This window comes from Capricornis sumatraensis, chromosome 2, assembly GCF_032405125.1.
Source record: "Capricornis sumatraensis isolate serow.1 chromosome 2, serow.2, whole genome shotgun sequence".
Classification (NCBI taxonomy): domain Eukaryota; kingdom Metazoa; phylum Chordata; class Mammalia; order Artiodactyla; family Bovidae; genus Capricornis; species Capricornis sumatraensis.
In genome coordinates this window covers 54,602,310-54,619,082 of record NC_091070.1, presented here as the reverse complement: position 1 = coordinate 54,619,082, position 16,773 = coordinate 54,602,310, and the positions used below count along the sequence as shown (strand labels likewise).

Below are 16,773 nucleotides of genomic sequence, written 5' to 3'. Positions count from 1 at the left end.
TTTTTATGGTGAACATAGTGATGCAAAGACCAACCATGTTATTTTTTAGATCATTTTATAATTTAACAATTTTAAATATGAAGAAATTATTAAAGTAATTTCTTAAAATTTAACCATTTTCATTCATTTTTTTCATTTAGTATGTTGCTTATATAGTGGCACTGAAGTTAGTAAGCACGTCAATTACAATAAGAGAAAATAGAAATATTCCAGAAATACTGAAAATTCAGATAATTGGTCTTGGCACCCAAGTATCTCAGCGACCAGGAGCACAAGCACTTAAGTAAGTTTTAAAAACATATTATTTCAATTTTTATTTCTAGGTGTGACTTCAGGCCAAAAAAATATAGTGTAGTTAGCATAAAAATTGGTTAATAGTAATTCCTCTCTGTTTTTTTCCTTTAGCATGTGAGTATGGTCATTTTATTTGAGTTTGTTTCATTATGAAACTGTGTGAGAAGCTCATTATTTGTTCTCTTGCTTCTTTCCTTCACAAATGTTTCTTATATACTGTTCAGTTCATAGATTTGTTACTATGAAGACGATGCATAAGAACAGTAACTTTTTGTTTTCAAGGTGTTTATGGTATAGTTGATAAGAGAAGTAGTACAGAAAGTTAACTTAAAATCTGTATAATAATTGGATTGGCCAAAATGTTTGTTTGGGTTTTTTCTTAAGATATTTTGGGCTTCCCAGGTGGTGCTGGGAAAGTGATAAAGACCCTGCCTGCCAACGCAGCAGACATAAGAGATGTGGGTTCGATCCCTGGGAGGGGAGGATCCCCTGGAAGAGGGCAAAGCAACCCACTCCAGTATTCTTGCCTGGAGAATCCCATGGACAGAGGAGCCTGGCAGGCTACTATCCATAGGGCTGCATACAGTTGGACATGACTGAAGTGACTTAGCATGCACGCATTATGGAAAACTCCAAACGAACTTTTTGGCCAACTTGATATTTCAGAGCTCAGAAGTAATAGGGAGCTATAATGTTAAATACTTTAGGATTAATGCTATACAGACTCAGCTGTGGAAGGGCATAACTGGTCTCAAAGAACTGGGACTTAGCTTAACTGATTGGAAGGACCAGCAGGAGCAGGGATGAGCGAGAACAGTTTTAGGGTTATGTGAAACAGGGAGATGAATCCCATGAGTTAAGTGTAGCATGTATTCATGTGACACTTCTGTAGTGTTTTGAAGCTAGTCCAAGCGGGTTTTTCATGAGGATTAGGAGAACAAAAAAATAAACCAAATCAGGAAAAAAACAGAATCCCAGATTCCGTGGGTAGTTAAATGCCAGGCTAAGGAGTTTGGACTTCAACTCTGGATGATAGATGTGGTCCTGATTCTCAAAGGAGTTTTTTTTCTTTTAAGGGAAATCTGTACTTCAAACTGTTATATTGCAAAGGATCTTATTTGTAATACTTCTTTTTTCCTCATTGGATTGTAGAGTGGAAGCAAAATTAGAACACTGGTATATAACAGGTCTGAGACAACAAGATATTATACCATCACTTGTGGCTTCAATTGGCGATACTGCATCATCCTTGCTTAAAATTGAATTTGAAACCAACCCAGAGAGTAGCACTGCTGACCAGACTCTGGTTGTTCAGTCTCAGCCTGTGGAGGTCATCTACGATGCTGTGAGTACAAGGAGAAAGTGAATCTTTATCAAACACATCTTAAGCTTCTGACATATGGTTTCTTGTTTTTCCATTTTCATATTTAACCTTTATTTACCTAGCAGCTCCGTTTAGTGATACTTTTTTCTTGTTTAAAGGGCAGTACGTGTTTAGTTTTTTATATTTATTTATTTGGCTGCATGGGTCTTAGTTGCGGCATGTGGAATCTTCATTGTGACGTGTGAGCCTGTCTGCTCCGTGGCATGTTAGACCTTAGTTCCCTGACCAGGGATCAAACCAGAGTCCCTGCACTGGAAGGTGGAGTCTTAACCACTGGACCACCAGGGAAATCCCAGCAGTTAATTTTGATTTTTAATATACTACAGATTTTTTTTTTTCTTCTGTAAGGTATACTACCTATGCTTGTGTTAAATTTTTTAAAAATGGTAATATATTCTTAAAGAAGTCTTTGCCTTTTATACCAATTAACTACTCACAAGTGATAATATACTTTCTACTCCAGTTTCTTTTTGCTTATTCTCCCTTTGTCCTCATTGTTTGTAACCAATTTAAGGAACTTTAGGAGCAAATAAAAGAATTTTCGATACTGATCACATGAGAAAAAAGCATTGTCATTTCTGTGTTATTGAAAAAGCTGGCTCCAGTTCTGTATCTGTAGCTCCATCTTTATTGAGACTCTCGTAATTCATCTTGAGCTAGCCAAGACGTGGAAGGTTGTGGTTCATTATTCCATCACTTGTTGGTTGGCCCACTTTGTGTTTTAAGGTCTCTGACTCATTTTTACTGTATAGTTATGGAAATAAATTCACAGTGAGGGTAAGAGGCAGAACTTACTGTTTTCTCTGATTTTTAAAAAAATTTAAATTGTGGCAAAATACATATAATTTACCATCTTAGTCATTTTTTAAGTGTATAGTTCAGAAGTGTTAAGTACCTTTGCACTGTTGAATATCCCAGTCCCCAGTACTCATTCTTTCTGCAAAATGTCTGATTTTTAAGTTGAAGTTTTAGATGTAGGTAAGGGCAGAACAGTTTTATTATTTCCTTTCTAAACTTTAGACCACAGGGGAATCCAATTGCAGTATACATTCTGGTGGCTAAGACTAGAAGTAATACCCCATTGGTACATCCACATGATACCACCAAACATACTCAAGGTCGCCTTAATGATATGCACAGCTTTGTTGCCTTCTCAATAAGCTTAAATGGTGTATACCTTTTTTTAGGTTCTCTTTCCTTCCAGAAGGAGACGTAGGAGGGTAGCTTATCTTTGAAAGTGCCATCTCAGTTCAGAGCTAGATTTGATTAGAATTAAACTGTAACTTTAAAATTTATAATATGGAAAATACTGTGTATAACTTGCTTATATTTTCAATGATTTTACAGAAAACCATCAATGCAGTGGTTGAATTCTTTCAGTCAAATAGGGGATTGGATCTTGAGCAAATAACATCAGCTACATTGATGAAGCTGGAGGAAATTAAAGAGAGAACTGCTACAGGTAAAGAATTTGATACAGAAGCAACATCTCAACTCTCAAAAATTTTTTCTCCTCTAATGTAAACACTACATTTGAAATAGTGTAGGTAGCTTTTTCTTCAATATACCTACCAGACTGGGTGAGAAAGAGAATGATATGGGGCATAGATGATTCTGTCAGCTGTTCAATTTAGGAACCTGTGCTGCAGAGTAAACTTGAAATGTAAAAGTTCCCTGTCTCAGTTCTTAAGTGACTGTTCACCATGCTGTGTGTGAATCGAGTTTTCAAGATACATACTTTTGTGCATCATGGCCTCTAAATTCCAGTTACCTACTATATCTGATTACTTAACTAAAGTGAAAAGTGAAAGTCGCTTAGTCGTATCTCACTCTTTGTGACCCTGTGAACTGTACAGTCGATGGAATTCTCCAGGCCAGAATACTGCAGTGGGTAGCCTTTCCCTTCTCCAAGGGATCCTCCCAACCTAGGGACTGAAGCCAGGTCTCTTGCATTGCAGGCAGATTCTTTACCAGCTGAGCTACAAGGGAAGCCCAAGAACACTGGAGTGGGTAGCCTATCCCTTCTCCAGCAATTCTTCCCGACCCAGGAATTGAACCCCAGTCTCCTGCATTGCAGTTGGATTCTTTACCAACTGAGCTATCAGGGAAGCCCACTTAACTAAAGAAATAGCGAATTGTTCAATCTCTGACTGAAATACTAGGTGTGTTAGGTTTATTGTATTACGCAGTGCGATTGTTTCCCATTGATCACATATAATTTAAACTTACATGCCAAGTGGAGGACCTAATCTGTGGAAAGAACTTCACCAACATACTATTCAAGTGACATTCTTTTTCTCGTTAATAATGTGATTATATTAATGTATTTAAATTTGGCTATTTTTCATCCTTTCTTTTTCTTCTTGTAGGACTTACACATATTATTGAAACCCGAAAAGTTCTTGATTTAAGGATAAATCTGAAGCCTTCTTATCTAATAGTTCCACAGACTGGTTTCCACCATGAAAAGTCAGATCTTCTCATCTTAGATTTTGGTACCTTTCGGGTAGGTGTGTATACATTCCTGCCTGCCTGTGTTTGCTCAGCTTAGTAGCTAGCTGTCTGACAGTTTGCTGTTTTTCTCTCAAAGTTCACTTAAACTAAACCTAGACTTACTTCTTGTTAAGCATTTTGTCACGCTTAACATAGATTGTGTGAAAGTGAAAGTGAAGTCACTCAGTTGTGTCCGACTCTTTGCAACCCTGTGGACTGTAGCCTACCAGGCTTCTCTGTCCATGGGATTCTCTAGGCAAGAATACTGGAGTGGGTTACCATTTCCTTCTCCAGGGGATCTTCCCAACCCAGGGACTGAACCTGGGTCTCCCGCATCGGAGGCAGATGCTTTAACCTCTGAGCCACCAGGGAAGCGTTATATGTATTTTATGGCTATTCAAAAAAAAAAACCTTACATTTTCTGAAATGGTGGATGATTTGATATTGAAGGCTGGATTACTGCTGTCTTTTCCTAATTAGAAAGATGCACTTCTAGTTTTCAAGTGTTCCTAGGTTTCTAAAATCTAATCACATAGTTTTCTTTGTTCATTTATTTATCTTGAGAATAGAGAATTATGCAAATATGATTATTTATTTGTTAAATCACTGACAACAACTATTAGAATACGAGAACTCCAAGGGCTTGGATGTTGAACCTCCTCCCAGCATTCCAATCTTCTGAGAAAAAGTGAAGATTTCAAAAACTATTGTCCTGAATTGATCCTTGATTCCTTTGGGCAGAGGGAAAAGGAAGTTGAGATTGCAGCGGAATTCTAATGGCCTAATTATTCATTTATATAGTGGGGAGAGGGAGGAATAAAACCTCCTGTTTTATGGTGGAGCGTTTAAGATGAATTGTAGGGGAACTTGATCCACAAGTAGTGACAGCTGCTGAGAGCCAGGAATTGTTGCATGTTTAGACAGATTGAGAGAGAGTTGTTGTAACTCATCTTCTAATTAATGTCAGCATGCTGAGTACCTGTTATCCAAACATAATAGAGATATATGCTCACATGGTATATTCCAAATAAAATATTTGCTAATAACTATCAGAAACTGAAGCAAAATATGAATTCATTAAGAGCAATATTTTAATTTTATTTAGGCTTTAAGAAAACAACTTATGTTGATATATAGATTTTTCTGTTAAAAAATTAAGCTTTCTCTCCATTTTAGCTTAACAGTAAAAATCAAGGTTTGCAGAAGACTAGTAATTCATCTCTGGAAGAAATAATGGATAAGGCATATGACAAGTTTGATGTTGAAATAAAAAGTGTGCAGCTACTCTTTGCAAGAGCAGGTAAACTGTTGCTCAATTTTCAGGATCTTGAAATTATGTTGAATAGCTTTGGTAAATAGATATGTATGTTCTCATGTATATCATCCCTGATGAAATTTTGAACATGTGTGCTGCTGGTCACTTAAGAGAACCAAATAGGAGCCCCTCAGTGAAAATCTTTGTCACAATTCCAAATAGAGATGGTGGCTGTTCATCTTCGGGTACTTAGTACTGTTTGTATCTAAGTCCAGTCACTGCCTATTTTTTTTTTTTAATGTGACATAAAACTCGCATAAAAGACAAAATAGAAGTTGCATTTAGCTCACGTTCCTCTATCCCAGGGTGTTTGGGGTGTCTCAGTGTTGTTTCCCCTTGCTGCCTTCATTTCTAAAATATTTTACTATCAGCCTAGTTTTTATTTTGAGTAATATTACATTTGATACTTGAGAAGTATGGATATAATCTTTAAAGGTAGTGAACTTATTTTCCAAAAGCTTTGGTGTTTTCTACTGCTTCAATGAAGATCACTGGTTCTCTATACTTCTTCAGTATCTAGAAGCAATATATATTTGCAAAAGATCCTTGAGTATATATCACTCTGTGGAAGATCATTGGAGGAAAGGACGTGGCTTCTATGTGCAGAGTATATACTATAGTGGGAGTGCTGAGATTTTTAAAAATATAAGTACATAGTGCTGTACTTAGTCTTATAGATAGAGCCTGAATATTAATTTCTTGAAGAGAGTACCTGTACAGATCACTAAAGCTGCCTTTTCTTTTGTATATACTTAATAGTAATTGTTTGAATTATAAGCAGTAAAGAAGTTTATTTATTACCATCAATTAAGATGTAGGGTTCTATTAATCATTGGAAGGTTGTCTTTAGAACCTTCTTATTTGGAAGAGAAGTGACTATTGTACTTTTCTTGTCATAAAATCTTGCTTGATAAAACTCATTTTTCCTTTAGAATTATTGCCAGAAACCTGTTTTTTCTTTTTTTCCCCCCTGTTTTCTCCTTTTTCTTTTCCTGCAGCTCCCCAGCCTTGATCTCTAATTCTGGAATCAAAGGCAGTAAATTCCTAGATTTTTTTCTCTGTTGGCTTTAAAATGTAAGATGTTATAAAAAACCATTCTTCAAATAAATATTTAGAATTATTTTTATATCGTGGTCTTTGACTTTTGTCAATTAAAAAAATAGGTCATTTAGCTTGTATGTTGAAAGAAGTAAAAGTCAGTATCATTGAATATATTTGTAAATTATTTCTGATCAGTTTTCCATAGAACATCTGATAATGTAAATAAAATAGTCATTTAAGTAAACATTTTTTTAAGATGAAAACTGGAAGGAGTGTCGATTTCAGCATCCATCTACTCTGCATATATTGCAACCCATGGATATTCATGTTGAGTTGGCCAAAGCAATGGTGGAAAAAGATATTAGAATGGCAAGGTAATGTATGAGTTTTCTTTATATTATAAAATCAACAAGGTGAAATAATTCTGCATCAGTTAATGAATTTTAAGAAACCATAGCTAGGTTTCTAAAGGGCACAAAAAATAACGATTATCTTATAGCAGAAATACATTTTAAAGAAAATGTTTATTTGAATTACGTATCACCTCTCTTACTTCAGAAGCATTTGGGCTTTCACATCCTGCAAAAGTTGGTTATCCCTGTTTTTTTTTATTAATTTTATTGGCATATGGTTGCTTTACAGTGTTGTGTTAGTTTTTACTGTGCAGCAAAGTGAATCAACAGTATGTATACTATGTGTTTTCGGATGGATCAAATTCAAGGTTCTATATTAGAAAAAATAATCTTTAAAAATCACAAGCTGTTTTGATTATGAAGCCATATAAATCTTGAGAATAATCTAAGGGAATGGAAAGTAGAAACTGAAGTTTGAATTTAAGTAAATAATTATATTTTTTTGTTGCCTTTTTAAGAACAGTCTTATTGAAGTCTTACCGATATTCAATAAGCTGCATCTGTTTGAAACATACATTTTGATAAGTTTTGATAAATTTTGATGTAAGTGTTTTTCTGTGGAACCCTCTCCACAGTCAAGATCATGAACACATCCATCATCCTCAGAAGTCTTTTTGCTGCTTTGTATTTTCTCCCTCACATCCTTTCTTGCCAACTTCTCTCCCCTCGGTCTCCAGGAAACATTGATCTGCTTTCGGACACTCCCAGTTTGTTGGAGTTTTCTAGAGTTTTATATAAATAAAATCATACAATTTCAGTTCTTTTTTTGTTTGACTTCTTTGATTATAATTGATTTGAGGTTTATTTGTGTTGGGTGTATCCAGTAGTTCATTGGTGCTCTTCATCAGTTGGATGTTATACCAGCCGTGCATTACTAGATAAACCTGTTTTAGTAGTAATGTATTATTCTTTTAAAATGTTGAAATTGCTTGCTAAAATTTTGTCATGAAGTTTTAAAACCTTCCATCTCTGTTTATGAGGGCTGTTGACCTGTGCCTTAGTTTCTTGTTTTGGCATCAGTGTATCAGGCCTCAGGGAGGGAAGTTATATAGAACTGGTGTTTTTTTCCTCCTTAAACGTTTGGTAGAATTTGCCAGTGAAACCTCTTGGGCCTGGAGTTTTCTTTCTGGAGGAAGCTTAATACTAAGTCAGGTGCTGACGAATGCTATAAAATCAGTTAAAGGGAGATGAGGAGGTAGAGAAAGATGGGGTGGGTACTCTTTGATGTTTACAGTGACAGATCTTTAACACCAGCAAGTAAGTTATATACAGTGTTTCAGGTTTTAAAACGTAGACAATTTGTGTTCACAGTATCTTCCTAAAAAACAAGTTTTCCTTAAGATAGTTTGGCTGCTTAAGAAGGATATACAACTTGACTTACATAGAACTTCCTATTCCCTGACAGTGTTGAGACATTAATGTAATTAGATTAAACATATCCAAGGTAACTTTGACCCCACAAGGTAATCTCCTCTCCACTCCCTTCCCTCTTCCATAGTATAGAGAAGCTGGACCTTCAAACCTTGGAGTTTAATTAATTATGTTTTTAGATTTAAAGTATCTGGAGGGCTTCCTCTGATGCATGTGAGAATTTCTGACCAGAAGATGAAAGATGTGCTATGTTTGATTAACAGTATACCCTTGCCACAGAAATCATCTGCACAGTCTCCAGAGAAACAGGTAAATGGAGATAATAAAAATTCTAAATATCTTTACATCTTTATGTATGGTGAGTTTTTTCATCTTTTTGTGAGCTGTTTTGTTTTTCAGTATCGTTTACGGCCAGTTTCATTTACGTGATTTTTTTTTTAAGGTTAATTGGAATTGGTTCTGTACACTGAGTAAATAAAGACAGACTAGCCTATGGTTGCTCCTGTTTTGGAGTGATGGTATAAAGTCTTTTGTGGGGAATAACGAAACAAAAATACATAAATGAAAGGAAAAATGTTTTTCACTTTTAGGAAATGTGTTTTAAGAAAAAGTAGACATAGAAACCAGACATGGTTGTCTGGGGAGGCCTTACAAATTGCTGAGAAAAGAAAAGACATGAAAGGCAAAGGAGAAAAGGAAAGATATACCCATTTGAATGCAGCATTCCAAAGAATAGCAAGGAGAGATCAGAAAGCCTTCCTCAGTGATCAGTGCAAAGAAATAGAGGAAAACAATAGAATGGGAAAGACTAGAGATCGCTTCAGGAGAATTAGAGATATCAAGGGGAAATTTCATGCAAAAATGGGTGCAATAAAGCACAGAAATGGTATTGACCTAAGAGAAGCAGATCTTAAGAAGAAGTGGCCACAATACACAGAAGAACAATATTAAAAAGATCTTCATGACTCAGATAACCACAATGGTGTGATCACTCACCTAGAGCCAGACATCTTGGAATGCGAAGTCAAGTGGGCCTTAGGAAGCATCACTAGGAACAAAGCTAGTGGAGGTGACAAAATTTCTGTTGAGCTATTTTAAATCATAAAAGCTGATGCTGTGAAAGTGCTGCACTCAATATGCCAGCAAATTTGGAAAACTCAGCACTGGCCACAGGACTGGAAAAGGTCAGTTTTCATTTCAATCCCAAAGAAAGGTAATGCCAAAGAATGCTCAGACTGCTGCACAATTGCAGTCATCTCACATGCTAGCAAAGTAATGCTCAAAATTCTCCAAGCCAGGCTTCAACAGTACGTGAACCGTGAACTTCCAGATGTTCAAGTTAGATTTAGAAAAGGCAGAGGAGCCAGAGATCAAATTGCCAGCATCTGTTGGGTCATCAAAAAAGCAAGAGAATTCCAGAAAAACATCTACTTCTGCTTTATTGACTATGCCAGCCTTTGACCGTGTGGATCACAACAAACTGTGGAAAATTCTGAAAGAAATGAGAATACCAGACCACCTGACCTGCCTCCTGAGAAATCTGTATGCAGGTCAGGAAGAAACAGTTAGAACTGGACATGGAACAACTGACTGTTTCCAAATTGGAAAAGGAGTACGTCAAGGCTGTATATTGTCACCCTGCTTGTTTAACTTATATGCAGAGCACATCATGAGAAATGCTAGACTGGATGAAGCAGAAGCTGGAATCAAGATTGCCGGGAGAAATATCAGTAACCTCAGATATGCAGATGACACCACCTTTACGGCAGAAAGTGAAGAAAAACTAAAGAGCCTCTTGATGAAATTGAAAGAGGAGAGTGAAAAAGTTGGCTTAAAACTCAACATTCAGAAAACTAAGGTCATGACATCTGGTCCCATCACTTCATGGCAAATAGATGAGGAAACAGTGGAAACAGTGACAGACTTTATCTTTTTGTGCTCCAAAATCACTTCAGATGATTGATTGCAGCCATAAAATTAAAAGAAGCTTGCTCCTTGGAAGAAAAGTTATGACCAACCTAGACAGCATATTAAAAAGCAGAGACATTACTTTGCCAACAAAGGTCCATCTAGTCAAAGCTATGGTTTTTCCAGTAGTCATGTATGGATGTGAGAGTTGGACTATAAAGAAAGCTGAGCACTGAAGAATTGATGCTTTTGAACTGTGGTGTTGGAGAAGACTCTTGAGAGTCCCTTGGACAGCAAGGTGATCCAACCAGTCCATCCTAAAGGAAATGAGTCCTAAATATTCATTGGAAGGACTGATGCTGAAGCTGAAACTCCAGAACTTTGACGACCTGATGAGAACTGACTCATTTGAATAGACCCTGATTCTGGGAAAGATTGAAGGCAGGAGGAGAAGGGGATGACAGAGGATGAGATAGTTGGATGGCATCACCGCCTCAATGGACAAGAGTTTGAGTAAGCTCTGGGAGTTGGTGATGGACAGGGAAGCCTGGCGTACTGCAGTCCACAGGGTTGCAAAGAGTCGGGAACGACTGAGAGACTGAACTGAACTGGTGACATAGAAACCTTCTTTAAAATATTGCCAAACATAATTATCATTATAAAGTTTTCATATGTGTTAGACTTAAAAGTCCTAGATCACTTTACTTGGAATTGATCTTTATAATATAAAATATATGTTGGGCTTCCATGTATTTTGAAGTGAAATTTGAGATGGCCAACTAATATTGATACTGTTTTCCAGAAACCTTGAAAAAGATGTAGGGTTAATATTGTAAGAGACAGCAACTGAATTATTTAATAATAGGCAAACTAACCTACTAGTTATACATGATTCTGCTCTTTTAATTGCAAGTGGTAGTCTTAATAATAAGTAAACTCCAGCCAGCCATTAGTTAGTTGATTGTAAAGTGTGCTTTGTTGGAAGATTTGTGTGCTGTATAAGTGTCTTTCCAGCTCTCACTCACTTCTGTTACTTTTTAAGTATTTATCTCATTTATGTATATTTGCAAATTAGTATGTTTAAAAAACTTTTTGTATTATTTGCTAGGTATCCTCAATTCCTATTATATCAACTAGAACAAAAGGCCTACTTGGTACGCCCTTGTTGCTGGATGGCGTTGAATCAGGTAAGGAGAGTAAAATGTTCTTTATTAAACAAAATCTATAAATTAGTATATTGAAATACAATTTTGACAAAAGAATTGTGAAAGTGTTGTAGTATTTGACTGGTTTTATTTCTAGTTGTGCTACTAACCAACAGTGAGACTTTAAATCATTTATTTTTTTTTTATTCCTGAGTTTCTTTGTTTGTATGGAAGTGTTTTTGTGATTGATAGTGTTTAAGATTCTAAATAAGCTCCTTTTTTTTTTTTTTTGGCCCTGATCTCTACTTGAGTCTTTTCTTTATCTCTGGTCTAACTGATCTTTTTTGATTTAGAACTGGAATGTGAACTTGATGAAGGCAAGGATAATGTTAGTCCTGGCCACTCTAGTATCCTTAGTGGCTAGTACAGACTGATATGTGGTAGATGATACCCAATAAATATTTTATTGAAAAGTGAATGAATAAGCTGAAGTGAAAAGCAATCAGAAATGTTGAAGAAGGAAATAGACAATTTGATTTTATATATGATTATCCCATGCCAGGTTGAGTTACTTTTTGGAACTTAGAAGCTGTATTATGATTCTGAATATGAAGATTTTGCCTAATAAATGAAGTTGACTTTTGAGCTATTTCAGTTAGAGTGTTTTACACAGTTTTCGATAGACATTCTCTAAAGTCAGTTTTCTTCCTTTAGAATCTGATGATGAGTATTTTGATGCTGAGGACGGAGACATACTGCCTAGTAAAAGCACGAAAGCGTCAGATGTGAAAAAAGTTCCTGAGGCCCCAAATGAGGAGCTCATTAATCTTCTACTAAAGTTTGAAGTTAAAGAGGTATGTATATTTGTTTGTCCATAAATATATTCTTGTTACTGCTGTCCTTATAAACAGTCTCATGCTAGACCCAAGCATTAAATATATTTAAAATGTGGTATTCTATCTTCCCTACTCCCACACACACATGCATGTGTGTATACACACACACGCACATAGTTCTAAGAAAATAAAATGTTATTTTGTAAAAACTGATATGTGTGATCTACAGTATATCTGATGTATTCTGGAAAAGCTTGAGACTCTCAATTAGGATTTTCTTTTCTGTAGAAAATTTCTGTGACATATTTCCCTCAGTTTTTTCAACTTTTAATCTAAATAACATAGTTTATTTTCATGCTTATAATTTAGAAAAATGCAAGCAGCCTAAATTTGCAGCATTGTCTTTAAAGTCATTAAGTCATGTAATAATAAAAGGAAACATTGACATGGAGCGATGTTCACAGCATATTTTTATTTGGGGATAAAATAGAGGTTGCAGTTCCAAGGATATAATTCCATTTAGAAATTAAACACGTGGAAACACACCTTTTTAAAATAAATGATAGTGTTCCTCTCTGTACAGTGAGATTATAGTTTTTCGTTTTTGCCTCTTTGCTTTTTATGTACTAAGGAATTTTAAATGAAAATCTATTGCTTTGAAATAAAACAGAAAAGGTATAAAAAGGAGGTATTTCTTAGTGACTGTTTTATACCTGAGTATTATTGGGATTTGTTTAAAGAAAGATGTGTTCTCCAAGTTCAGCCTTCTTTGAATTACCTGTCTCTCATATTTCCATCTAACACATTAGAAAGCCCCTTGACTTTATCTTCATAAGATTCTCAAATGATTTCCCTTCTGTTCCATTGCTTCTGCAGGGTCCGAGTCCTCATCATCTCTTGCTTGGACTATTGCAGAAGGCTCTTACCTGTCTCTCTGCTTCTATCGTGCACTCTGTTCTCTGCACAGTACCCAGAGTGATCCTTTGTTAGGGAAAGTCAGATCATGCCATTGCTTTGCTCATAATCTGATAGAGGCTTTCAATCTCACTCACAGTAAAGGGCTAAAATCTTCCCATGACTACAGTGTTTTACATGATCTATAAGTCACACCGTGTGACTTCTTTGGCTTCATCTGCAGTTCTCTTTTGCCTTGCTCATTCTGCTCCAGCCACATTTCATTCATTCCTTCAGTAAATATTTATCAATGTCAACAAATACCAGGCATCATTTTAAATAACAGAGCTACAGCAGTGAGCAAATTTCTTGCCATGTGGAGCTTATGCTTGCCTTTTTGGTTTCTTATATGCACCAGCACATATTCTTTGTGCTTGCTCTTTCTTTTGCCTGGAAAACTCTTTTCTTGTATGACTTGATTCTTTAGTTCCTTCAGAAATGCTGACTTACTAGAAAGGCCTGACCGCCCAACACAGGAGAGTAACCTTTGCTTTCCCCTAACATCCCTAGAATGTAAGCTTCATGAAGACAAGGGCCTTGTCTGTCCTGGTTATTCTGATGTTCTAATTGGCTGGCACTCTCTTATACATGGAAGATGGAGCTCAATAAATATTTTTTAAAGTATTGAATTAATGAACTAAAGTGATAAGCAATCAAAATCATCTAAGAAAAAATAGTAGTGCCATTTGAAATATTTTTCTCAGTTTGACCTTTTTTTTTTTTGCCATTCCAAATTTTTAAATATTTATATAATGAAATTTATCTAATTATTTTCTTTATATTCTAGTCTTAGGGTGTGTTTAACATTTCAGTCCCAAAGAAGGGCAATGCCAAAGAATGTCCAAACTACTGCACAGTTGTGCTCATTTCACATGCTAACAGGGTAATGCTCAAAATCCTTCAAGCTAGGCTTCAGTAGTATGTGAACCAAGATCTTCCAGATGTACAAGCTAGATAGAGAAAAGGCAGAGGAACCAGAGATCAAATTGTCAACAGTTGTTGGATCATAGAAAAAGCAAGGGAATTCCAGAAGAACATCTATTTCTGCTTCATTGACTATGCTAAAGCCTTTGACTGTGTGGATCACAACAAACTGGAAAATTCTTCAAGAGATGGGAATACCAGACCACCTTACCTGGCTCCTGAGAAACCTGTATTCAGGTCAAGAAGCAACATGAACATGAAACAATGGACTGGTTTCCAAATCGGGAAAGGAGTATGTCAAGGCTGTATATTGTCACCCTGCTTATTTAACTTATATGCAGAGTACATCAAATGGCAACCCACTCCAGTGTTCCTGCCTGGAGAATCCCAGGACGGAGGAGCCTGGTGGCCTGCCGTCTGTGGGGTCGCACAGAGTCGGACATGACTGAAGTGACTTAGCAGCAGCAGCAGCAGCAGCAGAGTACATCATGAGAAATACTGGGCTGGATGAAGCACAAGCTGGAATCAAGATTGCTGGTAGAAATATTAATAACCTCAGATATGCAGATGACATCACCCTAATGGCAGAAAGTAAAGACGAACTAAAGACCTTCTTGATGAATGTGAAAGAAGAAAGTGAAAAACCTGGCTTAAAACTCAGCATTCAGAAAGCTAAGATCATGGCATCTGGTCCCATCACTTCATGGCAAATGGATGGTGAAACAGTTGAATCAGCCCATGTTCCTGGGCTCCAAAATCAGTGTGGACAGTGAATGCAGCCATGAAATTAAAAGACGCTTACTCCTTGGAAGAAAAGCTATGACAAACCTTGACAGTGTATTAAACAAGCAGAAATATCACTTTGCTGACAAAGGTCCATCTATTCAAAGCTATGGTTTTTCCAGTAGCCATGTATGGATGTGAGAGTTGGACCATAAGGAAGGCTCAGCGCCACAGAATTGATGCTTTTGAACTGTGATGCTGGAGAAGACTCTTGAGAGTCCTTTGGACAGCAAGGAGAACAAACCAGTCAATCCTGAAAGAAATACTCATTTCCTGAATATTCATTGGAATATTCATTTGAAGGACTGATGCTAAAACTGGAGCTCCAGTATTTTGGCCACTTGATGTGAAGAGCTGACTCATTGGAAAAGACCCTGATGCTGTAAAGACTTAGTGCAGGAGGAGAAGGGGGAGATGGTTGGATGGCATCGTTGCCTCAATAGACATGAGTCTGAGCAAACTCTGGGAGATAGTATAGGAAGGGGAAGCCTGGTGTGTTGCAGTCCATGGGGTCACAAAGATTTGGATATGACTGAGCAGCTGAACAATAACAAAAATATTTACTCATGATTTTATTTATTATTATATGATTTGAATGCTTTCATTTAAATTACTGATTTATTTGAAATTTATTTTTGTATCTCAATTGTGTATTGAATGATCTTATAGAACTGTTTTACTGTTTCTATTTTTCAGTTGACACTCTGATTTTTCTTAGATATATGTTTATATCACAGCTGATAGTATTAGTTTTTGTTTTTTTTTCCTGGGATTTGTATTATTCTAGTTACTATGGCTGGCTTATAGGTTTTCCCAACATGTAGTAGTCGAAAACAATTATTTTATCTTGCTAATGGTTTTGTGGGTTGGTAATTCTGGGAGAGCCCATTTAGTAGTTTTTGCATGTGGTCTTTCATGTGCTTTTAGTCAGATTTGATTGTAGTAGCAGTGACCTGAATGAACACTCAGAGGGCCTCAGAGGTGGCTCATTCATGAGGCTGGCAGTTGATACTGGATCTTGATTTGGTGGGGGGGGTGCTCAGCTGGGATTGTTGACCACAGTGCCAACTCTTGGCCTCCTGAGCATGGCAGTGTCAGGGTAGTTGAACTTTTTATCTGGCAACTAGCTTCCCCTAGAATGAGAAAGCCTAGGTTGATGTTTCATGGCCTTTTTGACTTTGGAAATCCTTATAGTACTCTGTACTCTATTGATTGAAGCAATTATAACCCTGCCCAAATTCTAAGGGAGGGGACAAAGACCTCCATCTCTTGATGGAGATCAAAGAGCTTGCACGTTTTTAAAAACATGTATTTTATTTTGTTGGCTAAGTATACTGACTGTCATTCTGCAGTAAATCTGAATAGTAGTGTAATAGTAAACATCCTTGACTTACTTTTTACATTAATGGTGATGATTCTTTTATCACCAAACATGACTTTTAGTTTTGAGGTGTAGGTTTTAGAAAATCGTCTTAAGGAAGAATTCATGTAGTTCTATTTTTACTAAATTAAAGGAGTAAATCAATAAGGTTATAAAATTTCATCACAATTTCTAGATAGATGTAGTTATATTCTCAATTATAGAGTTTAAGATGATAACATCCAATCATGGTAAATAGCTTGATGGTAATAGAGTATAAACAAAATTTCTGCTATTGTCTTGATGATATATATGAAGAAGGATTTTGTGTTTTTATTTTAAGTATGATTCAAAGTACTTTCTTTGGCTATCCTGATTGTTTTAGGTGATTCTGGAATTTACCAAACAACAGAAGGAAGAAGATACAATTCTAGTGTTTAATGTTATTCAGTTAGGAACAGAGGCTACAATGAGAACATTTGATTTAACTGTGGTATCTTATTTAAAGAAAATCAGCCTGGATTACAATGAAATTCAAGGTAATAACCATAA

At 36.2% G+C, this 16,773-nt stretch overlaps 1 protein-coding gene across 4 annotated transcripts in view; it reads left to right on the top strand.

Annotated features, from left to right (window-relative positions):
- VPS13C (vacuolar protein sorting 13 homolog C) overlaps positions 1–16,773 on the top strand; it is a 180,020-nt gene that overhangs the window by 63,741 nt on the left and 99,506 nt on the right. For all 4 annotated transcript variants that reach the window (XM_068965194.1, XM_068965193.1, XM_068965196.1 and 1 more), the window contains 10 exons: positions 141–283; positions 1,447–1,639; positions 3,026–3,140; positions 4,048–4,184; positions 5,348–5,471; positions 6,784–6,901; positions 8,491–8,620; positions 11,328–11,406; positions 12,079–12,218; positions 16,607–16,760. In XM_068965194.1, the coding sequence (XP_068821295.1) occupies positions 141–283; positions 1,447–1,639; positions 3,026–3,140; positions 4,048–4,184; positions 5,348–5,471; positions 6,784–6,901; positions 8,491–8,620; positions 11,328–11,406; positions 12,079–12,218; positions 16,607–16,760 (1,333 nt within the window). The remainder of the gene's footprint in view (positions 1–140; positions 284–1,446; positions 1,640–3,025; positions 3,141–4,047; positions 4,185–5,347; positions 5,472–6,783; positions 6,902–8,490; positions 8,621–11,327; positions 11,407–12,078; positions 12,219–16,606; positions 16,761–16,773) is intronic.